Source organism: Aedes albopictus, chromosome 2 (genome assembly GCF_035046485.1).
Source record: "Aedes albopictus strain Foshan chromosome 2, AalbF5, whole genome shotgun sequence".
Lineage (NCBI taxonomy): Eukaryota > Metazoa > Arthropoda > Insecta > Diptera > Culicidae > Aedes > Aedes albopictus.
The window spans coordinates 74363077-74372927 of NC_085137.1; the positions used below are offsets into that span (position 1 = coordinate 74363077).

The 9851-nt window shown below is 42.8% G+C and overlaps 2 protein-coding genes across 3 annotated transcripts; one reads left to right on the forward strand and one right to left on the reverse strand.

The window, feature by feature from the left end:
- Window positions 1-873: 873 nt before the first annotated feature.
- LOC115265866 (metaxin-2-like) lies at window positions 874-2634 on the reverse strand. The gene is made up of 4 exons (XM_029871811.2): window positions 2475-2634; window positions 2052-2398; window positions 1232-1473; window positions 874-1169 (listed from the first exon to the last, which is right to left on the reverse strand). Exons 1-4 carry the CDS (start codon window positions 2515-2517, stop codon window positions 1004-1006), a joined length of 798 nt encoding a protein of 265 aa, XP_029727671.1. The 5' UTR covers window positions 2518-2634; the 3' UTR covers window positions 874-1003.
- A 2588-nt stretch (window positions 2635-5222) lies between these two features.
- On the forward strand, window positions 5223-6775 carry LOC109432762 (metaxin-2). Of its 2 annotated transcripts, XM_062854886.1 has the most exons (5): window positions 5223-5299; window positions 5377-5431; window positions 5508-5854; window positions 6176-6417; window positions 6480-6775. In XM_062854886.1, exons 2-5 carry the CDS (start codon window positions 5389-5391, stop codon window positions 6643-6645), a joined length of 798 nt encoding a protein of 265 aa, XP_062710870.1. In that variant the 5' UTR covers window positions 5223-5299; window positions 5377-5388; the 3' UTR covers window positions 6646-6775. The 2 variants fall into 2 exon arrangements, with proteins under 2 accessions (XP_062710870.1, XP_062710871.1); XM_062854887.1 differs by having other exon boundaries at window positions 5275-5431.
- The last annotated feature ends 3076 nt before the right edge of the window (window positions 6776-9851 follow it).

A 9851-nucleotide genomic window follows, 5' to 3' on the forward strand; every position in this document is an offset into this window, starting at 1 on the left:
ATACGCCGATTTGAAATCGATGAACAAGTGATGTGTGGGCACGTTGTATTCGCGGCATTTCTGCAACACCTGGCGGATGGTGAACATCTGGTCCATTGTAGCGCGTTCACCCATGAATCGAGCCTGATATTGCCCCATGAATGCTCTTGCAATCGGTGATAGACGGCGGCATAAAATTTGAGAGAGTACCTTGTAGGCAGCGCTCAGTAGTGTGATCGCTCGATAGTTCCCGCAATCCAACTTGTCGCCCTTTTTGTAGATGGGACACACAATACCTTCCATCCACTCCTCCGGTAATACTTCCTCCTCCCAAATCTTGGTAATGACCCAATGTAGTGCTCTCACCAGTGCTTCTCCACCGTATTTTAGAAGCTCGCTTGGTAGTTGATCTGCTCCAGCGGCTTTGTTGTTTTTTAACCAACTCCTCCTCTTGAACGTTAGGAGCTGGAAATCTTTCGTCCTGCGCACGTACTCCTAGATCTGTTACCACGCCACCTTCGGTGCTTGCAACGTCTCTACTGAGGTGCTCATCGTAATGCTTTCGTCACCTCTCGACCACCTCACGCTCGCTCGTGAGAAGATTCCCGTGATTATTTGGGCACATGTCGGCATGTGGCACAAAGCCTCTGTACGAAAGTGGTTCAGTTTATTGTAAAACTTCCGTGTGTCCTTAACGCGGTACACCTCTTCAATCGCTTTGCGATCTCGTAATTCCTGCTGGCGCTTCTTCATCCGGAAGACTGAGTTCTGCCTGTTCCGCGCCTGTCTGTCTCCCTGAAATCTTGGCCCTGAAACAATCGTGTTGTAGTAATACGTGGAATGTGTCATCCTCATTGTAAGTTACACATCCGAAATAAGAAATTACACAATAAAGAACATTAAATTTTCATTTATTCAAAATGCTTCGTAATAACAAAAACAATATCCTAAATTTCCTTGACCTGATTAATGGTTATACCGCCAGGCTTACGTTTATGATAATAAATTACAATTACAATTACAATCAACGACTTCCGGCCACCTTCTTGAAATACTTCTCATCGATAGTTTTACAAAATTTGGTCAAATTTTTGAATTGGTTAATCGTCACCGCTAGAATATTGTTCGGCAGCGTGATGGTGAAAATACTGAACAGATGCCCAAACACCAAAGCGTCCAGTTCGGTTGGTCTGTAAAAGAAAGCATGATCAACTAATATCTACTTTTAACAATATACACGTTCAGGACATACTCATCGCCGTAAAAATACTTCTTATCGCCAAGCTGCATACTCAAAGACGTACAAAGTTTTTCCACCTTTTCCACCACCTCGTCCAGGGTGATGTTCAGGAAGTCGGCCACTCCTAGCTGACGGCGCACGGCCATCTGCTTGCGCCAGTTCTGGATGTGATTCAGAGGGAAGGGATAAACACTTCCGTTCCGTTGGCGGGTCAACTTCTGCAGCACCTCCGGATCAACCCAGCTGATGTATTGCTAGATGAAAAAATGATGAAATAATCAATATCGTTAGTAGGGAGCGGGACATTTGGCATAAAGTCATTTGGCATAAGGTCGTTTGGCATAAGGTCATTTGGCATAAAGACATTTGGCATAACGGTCATTTGGCATAATGGACATTTGGCATAACCGAAATGCACCCTTCTTTATTATGCCAAGTGTCCATTATGCCAAATGACCGTTATGCCAAATGACTTTATGCCAAGTGACCTTATGCCAAACGGCTTTATGCCAAATGACTTTATGCCAAATGACACAGACCCTCGTTAGTACTATTCTACACAGGAGCGAGACAATCGGCATAAGGCCCATTTGGCATAATGGACATTTCTAATAATAGAAATGCATCATTTTTCATATGGCAAATGAATATACACCAACTGAGAGCTTCCCTTGGAGCTTGCTCTGTCAATGACCATAGTCCCAGTCAAGGGAATTTTCCTTTGCGGAGAAGTTCCTGCATCAACCGGGAATCGAATCTATCACCTTCACCATGGTTTTGGTAATACCCGTGCCCTTATCACATCGGCTATGTGGACCCTCAACCTACTCACCTCAGCATTGGTGAAAATTTGCTCCACCAGACACAGATGGGCCCGCATGTCGTCCTTCTGTTCGGCCGTCAGGTGCTTCGTCAGCGACAGGCTTTTCAACTCGACGAAGCTCAGGATGTGCTCAAACTCGGCATAGGTGTAGTTCTCCACGCGAAGGACCGGCAGCTTCGTGCGCTTGCCTCCGGGGGACATGAATTCGGCATTCGCCCGCTGATCCACCACGAACGGCAGGTTCAACATGGTTAGGTAAGTGCGCACGGCCAAACAGCTGGCGTTTTCGGCCAGCAGGATTTGTTCCTCCTCATAGGGCTGGTAGAGATGTGCTTGCTGGGGCCACGGCTGAGATGCTACGTTTTGGGAAAAGTTTTGGATGGTGAGGTATTGGATGTTCGGTGCTTTGCTTTCAGACAGGTTGATACTTACCGATGGTTTCGTTCTTCAAGTATTCGCTTGTGATTGCACTCATTTCGATTTATTTAATAACGTTGCAGTGTCAGAAGTTTAGGAAATACTTGTTTTTTAATACAAGTCCTGTACGAAGATTAAAAATCTGACGACTACGCAGTCACAACAAAGTTACATAAAACAAAAAGGAAAGAAATAAACAAAAAAAAAACACCAACAAATGTGACAGCGAAAAACCCGAAAAGGATAAACAAATGCTGCCCGAGTAAAATAAACCTCAGAAAACTTGCATACAAGACAATATAAGAAATCTTGTGCGTGAACTGCATTTTCAAAGACTCTCTGTCTCCGTGAATTGGGTATTTAAATTTTGAAAATTGTATTGATTTTTTGATTTTATACGAAAGAGCACCTTTTTCTGAGCCTCTATGATTTTTTTTTTCATATTAAACTTTATTTTGGTACCCAAAATCAATTTCAAAGAATTTTTTGAAATCACCTTTTGACATCTGTGCAACTGTTTGACAGCTCCGCCCAGTACAAACTGCAACAAGGGGTGATTCGACAAATCACTCCCATTCAAACTTTAAATTGATTTTTAAATAGGTTCCCGTGCTTCAAAATTCATGAAAATTTGGATTTCGGCTCAGTTTGACATACAGATTCAGAATATCGAACTAACTCAATACCGTTAGAGAAGCCAAATAAAAATATGTACAGTAGACGTTCGCTTGGTGCAAACGGTTTAACTGCAATGCTTTTTAGCTGCAAGTCCGCTAAGTGCAACAATTTTGCAGTTATCGCACCGCTATCTGTCAAAAACGAAACGTCAACAGAGTTGCAATGTTTTTCGGATGCACTTCACCTGCATTGCGATGTTTTTGAGTGCATTCTGGCTGCGTCCAACAGCATTTGACAACTGTTTGACGGCTGTCAGTCGTTGCAGTTAGCGAATTTCATTCGGTAACTGAAACGTAAACATGTTGCACTTATCGAACGTCTACTGTACACTGAACGGTGGCTTGCGGTGAAAATTACTATTCAATTTAAATACACAACGCCACTAAATTTGTGCAGACCAATTCTTCTCACATCAACCGGTTCGATAGCCGAGTGGTAGCGTGCGAGCCTGGTGATGTCAAGGTTCTTGGTTCGAATCCGGTTGCCAGCAGAAACTTTTTTTAATTGAAAATCGAGTCCATGGTAAAATTGAAAACATAATTCTGTTGAATTGAAACGAAACTCGGTCTGCACCAAGTTGTGCAGAACTCTGCACAAAAATGCCCTGTACTGTGCACAAGGATGGGAACACTCACTTGCAGAGATTTACACTCACTTGATGTTTTCTCAGCTCAGAAGCGTGCAATCAAGAAATGATGTATGGACGACTTTTGCCTTGTGGTTTTGTCTAAAAGTTTGCCGAATAGAGTAGCTATCGCACACACATACCAAAGTCGTGACAGAGCTGTAAAAGCGACTCTCCACGAGGTGAGTGTAATTTACATTCACCTCGTGGAGAGTTGCCTTCGCAGCTCCTTCACGACTTTGGTATGCGTGTGCGACCCCTACTCTATTCGGCAAACTTTTAGATAAAATCACAAGGCAAAAGTCCATACATCATTTCTTGATTGCACGCTTCTGAGCTGAGAAAACATCAAGTGAGTGTAACTCTCTGCAAGTGAGTGTTCCCATCCTTGTGCACAGTACAGGGCATTTTTGTGCAGAGTTCTGCACAACTTGGTGCAGACCGAGTTTCGTTTCAATTCAACAGAATTATGTTTTCAATTTTACCATGGACTCGATTTTCAATTAAAAAAAGTTTCTGCTGGCAACCGGATTCGAACCAAGAACCTTGACATCACCAGGCTCGCACGCTACCACTCGGCTATCGAACCGGTTGATGTGAGAAGAATTGGTCTGCACAAATTTAGTGGCGTTGTGTATTTAAATTGAATAGTAATTTTCACCGCAAGCCACCGTTCAGTGTACAGTAGACGTTCGATAAGTGCAACATGTTTACGTTTCAGTTACCGAATGAAATTCGCTAACTGCAACGACTGACAGCCGTCAAACAGTTGTCAAATGCTGTTGGACGCAGCCAGAATGCACTCAAAAACATCGCAATGCAGGTGAAGTGCATCCGAAAAACATTGCAACTCTGTTGACGTTTCGTTTTTGACAGATAGCGGTGCGATAACTGCAAAATTGTTGCACTTAGCGGACTTGCAGCTAAAAAGCATTGCAGTTAAACCGTTTGCACCAAGCGAACGTCTACTGTACATATTTTTATTTGGCTTCTCTAACGGTATTGAGTTAGTTCGATATTCTGAATCTGTATGTCAAACTGAGCCGAAATCCAAATTTTCATGAATTTTGAAGCACGGGAACCTATTTAAAAATCAATTTAAAGTTTGAATGGGAGTGATTTGTCGAATCACCCCTTGTTGCAGTTTGTACTGGGCGGAGCTGTCAAACAGTTGCACAGATGTCAAAAGGTGATTTCAAAAAATTCTTTGAAATTGATTTTGGGTACCAAAATAAAGTTTAATATGAAAAAAAAAATCATAGAGGCTCAGAAAAAGGTGCTCTTTCGTATAAAATCAAAAAATCAATACAATTTTCAAAATTTAAATACCCAATTCACGGAGACAGAGAGTCTTTGAAAATGCAGTTCACGCACAAGATTTCTTATATTGTCTTGTATGCAAGTTTTCTGAGGTTTATTTTACTCGGGCAGCATTTGTTTATCCTTTTCGGGTTTTTCGCTGTCACATTTGTTGGTGTTTTTTTTTGTTTATTTCTTTCCTTTTTGTTTTATGTAACTTTGTTGTGACTGCGTAGTCGTCAGATTTTTAATCTTCGTACAGGACTTGTATTAAAAAACAAGTATTTCCTAAACTTCTGACACTGCAACGTTATTAAATAAATCGAAATGAGTGCAATCACAAGCGAATACTTGAAGAACGAAACCATCGGTAAGTATCAACCTGTCTGAAAGCAAAGCACCGAACATCCAATACCTCACCATCCAAAACTTTTCCCAAAACGTAGCATCTCAGCCGTGGCCCCAGCAAGCACATCTCTACCAGCCCTATGAGGAGGAACAAATCCTGCTGGCCGAAAACGCCAGCTGTTTGGCCGTGCGCACTTACCTAACCATGTTGAACCTGCCGTTCGTGGTGGATCAGCGGGCGAATGCCGAATTCATGTCCCCCGGAGGCAAGCGCACGAAGCTGCCGGTCCTTCGCGTGGAGAACTACACCTATGCCGAGTTTGAGCACATCCTGAGCTTCGTCGAGTTGAAAAGCCTGTCGCTGACGAAGCACCTGACGGCCGAACAGAAGGACGACATGCGGGCCCATCTGTGTCTGGTGGAGCAAATTTTCACCAATGCTGAGGTGAGTAGGTTGAGGGTCCACATAGCCGATGTGATAAGGGCACGGGTATTACCAAAACCATGGTGAAGGTGATAGATTCGATTCCCGGTTGATGCAGGAACTTCTCCGCAAAGGAAAATTCCCTTGACTGGGACTATGGTCATTGACAGAGCAAGCTCCAAGGGAAGCTCTCAGTTGGTGTATATTCATTTGCCATATGAAAAATGATGCATTTCTATTATTAGAAATGTCCATTATGCCAAATGGGCCTTATGCCGATTGTCTCGCTCCTGTGTAGAATAGTACTAACGATATTGATTATTTCATCATTTTTTCATCTAGCAATACATCAGCTGGGTTGATCCGGAGGTGCTGCAGAAGTTGACCCGCCAACGGAACGGAAGTGTTTATCCCTTCCCTCTGAATCACATCCAGAACTGGCGCAAGCAGATGGCCGTGCGCCGTCAGCTAGGAGTGGCCGACTTCCTGAACATCACCCTGGACGAGGTGGTGGAAAAGGTGGAAAAACTTTGTACGTCTTTGAGTATGCAGCTTGGCGATAAGAAGTATTTTTACGGCGATGAGTATGTCCTGAACGTGTATATTGTTAAAAGTAGATATTAGTTGATCATGCTTTCTTTTACAGACCAACCGAACTGGACGCTTTGGTGTTTGGGCATCTGTTCAGTATTTTCACCATCACGCTGCCGAACAATATTCTAGCGGTGACGATTAACCAATTCAAAAATTTGACCAAATTTTGTAAAACTATCGATGAGAAGTATTTCAAGAAGGTGGCCGGAAGTCGTTGATTGTAATTGTAATTGTAATTTATTATCATAAACGTAAGCCTGGCGGTATAACCATTAATCAGGTCAAGGAAATTTAGGATATTGTTTTTGTTATTACGAAGCATTTTGAATAAATGAAAATTTAATGTTCTTTATTGTGTAATTTCTTATTTCGGATGTGTAACTTACAATGAGGATGACACATTCCACGTATTACTACAACACGATTGTTTCAGGGCCAAGATTTCAGGGAGACAGACAGGCGCGGAACAGGCAGAACTCAGTCTTCCGGATGAAGAAGCGCCAGCAGGAATTACGAGATCGCAAAGCGATTGAAGAGGTGTACCGCGTTAAGGACACACGGAAGTTTTACAATAAACTGAACCACTTTCGTACAGAGGCTTTGTGCCACATGCCGACATGTGCCCAAATAATCACGGGAATCTTCTCACGAGCGAGCGTGAGGTGGTCGAGAGGTGACGAAAGCATTACGATGAGCACCTCAGTAGAGACGTTGCAAGCACCGAAGGTGGCGTGGTAACAGATCTAGGAGTACGTGCGCAGGACGAAAGATTTCCAGCTCCTAACGTTCAAGAGGAGGAGTTGGTTAAAAAACAACAAAGCCGCTGGAGCAGATCAACTACCAAGCGAGCTTCTAAAATACGGTGGAGAAGCACTGGTGAGAGCACTACATTGGGTCATTACCAAGATTTGGGAGGAGGAAGTATTACCGGAGGAGTGGATGGAAGGTATTGTGTGTCCCATCTACAAAAAGGGCGACAAGTTGGATTGCGGGAACTATCGAGCGATCACACTACTGAGCGCTGCCTACAAGGTACTCTCTCAAATTTTATGCCGCCGTCTATCACCGATTGCAAGAGCATTCATGGGGCAATATCAGGCTCGATTCATGGGTGAACGCGCTACAATGGACCAGATGTTCACCATCCGCCAGGTGTTGCAGAAATGCCGCGAATACAACGTGCCCACACATCACTTGTTCATCGATTTCAAATCGGCGTATGATACAATCGATCGAGAACAGCTATGGCAGATTATGCACGAATACGGATTCCCGGATAAACTGATACGATTGATCAAGGCGATGATGGATCGAATGATGTGCGTAGTTCGAGTATCAGGGATACTCTCGAGTCCCTTCGAATCTCTCGTAGGGTTACGGCAAGGTGATGGTCTTTCGTGCTTGCTGTTTAACATCCCCTTAGAAGATGTAATAAGGAGAACGGGGATAAAGTGGAACGCTTTTCACGAAGTCTGTTCAACTGCTTGGTTTCGCTGATGCTATTGATATTATAGTATGTGAATTTGAGACGATGGCGGAAACGTACACTCCCGATCAAAAGTTTGGGGTCACCCCCTCAAAAACATGTCATTTTTTTAGGCCCATATCTTCGCCAATTTGCGTCCGATTTCAAAACCCTAGGCCTCATTCAAAAGATAATAAATCAAAGAAACTTTGAACATGATTGAAAAGAAACTTTTGACATGTATGTCAAAGCGGGAGAGGAAGTTATTTTTTAATTGTCGAGAGCTTCGGGCACTGCCTTCCAATCACTTATTGGTATGGCAATTAGTGTGCAGTCGGACTCTCGACGGGTCGGTCCTCGGCCGACCGAATACGGTAAGGGTGACCGTAGCACCTTACAAATGTCAATTTCTTGATTTTGCTTTGGCTGACCAAGCCATGTGGGAAATTACACTGTTGAAAATGCTTTGACATCCATGTGCACAACAGAACATGTGCTCGATGAACAAATTGAGATTTGAAATTATGAAAAGAAATCCACGTACTCCGGTGAGACTCGAACTCACGACTCCCAATTCGCTAGACGGGCGCTTCTATTCCTTCAAGCTACGGAGTCACTCGACTATCTCCGTCGCCAGCAGGCCTAGAACTCCGACTGCACACTAATTGCCATACCAATAAGTGATTGGAAGGCAGTGCCCGAAGCTCTCGACAATTAAAAATAACTTCCTCTCCCGCTTTGACATACATGTGCACAACAGACAATGTGTTAGATGTTCATCTAATCCCATCCGAAGGGGGTTTGGATTGTGAAAAGAAGATAACCATGTGCGATTGTGGAATCGAGTTCAGTTCTAGGCCTGCTGGCGACGGAGATAGTCGAGTGACTCCGTAGCTTGAAGGAATAGAAGCGCCCGTCTAGCGAATTGGGAGTCGTGAGTTCGAGTCTCACCGGAGTACGTGGATTTCTTTTCATAATTTCAAATCTCAATTTGTTCATCGAGCACATGTTCTGTTGTGCACATGGATGTCAAAGCATTTTCAACAGTGTAATTTCCCACATGGCTTGGTCAGCCAAAGCAAAATCAAGAAATTGACATTCTTTCAATTGTTTTTCACTAACTATTTTTAAATTGTAAAAATGTTTTCACCAGAATTACTCGTCCACAATTTCATAATTTTTAATTTTAATTTATTCTTGGGGCAATTTATTCATTCATTAAAAAAATTATCAGCACCCTATCCAAATTTCTCGAAGACTTTTCGCTCAAAGGACAAAGGCTATATCAAATATTCTCCTAGAGGACCTGGGATCGAATCCCAGTCCCGACAAACTCGCAAAATGTGAGTAAATTATGGGTCCCATCCCGAGATGAACTAGCCTAGGGCTAAAAATCTCGTTAATACAGATAAAATAAAAAAAAAATCTCCTAGAGATTGTACAAGGATATTTTTAGAAAGAAGTTATAATTCTTGTTATGTTTTATAAAACTTTTATTAAACGCTTTATTTTTTCAGAAACATATACATTCTGAAATGCATAAGTGACATATGAATCTATAAATGTTTGAATGTGTCTCAACCTCAACCAGTCTTTCCACCAGAATGTTCTTTAGAATATCTTTGAAATTGTTCAAATTGTGATGTTAGGTAACATCACTATGATTAACTTAAATTGTCATGACTCAACGACAAGATATAAATTTCCAAGAATGGTTTTTACGCCAGTTCACCCACTACGTTATATAGTTCAACAGTTGTTGACTGCATTTCCCACAGATTCTCGTACGTATGCTTCTGGAGACTGTACAAATTTTAGAATGTTGGAAATTCCCGATGGCTATCAACTATTCCCGAGGTTTTCCCGACTTTTTCCCGGTGGTTTCGAATTCCCGAGCTTTTCCCGGTTTTCCCGAAATTCCCGACAGGGTGGCCACCCTGCGAAGGGCTCCAAGGAGGA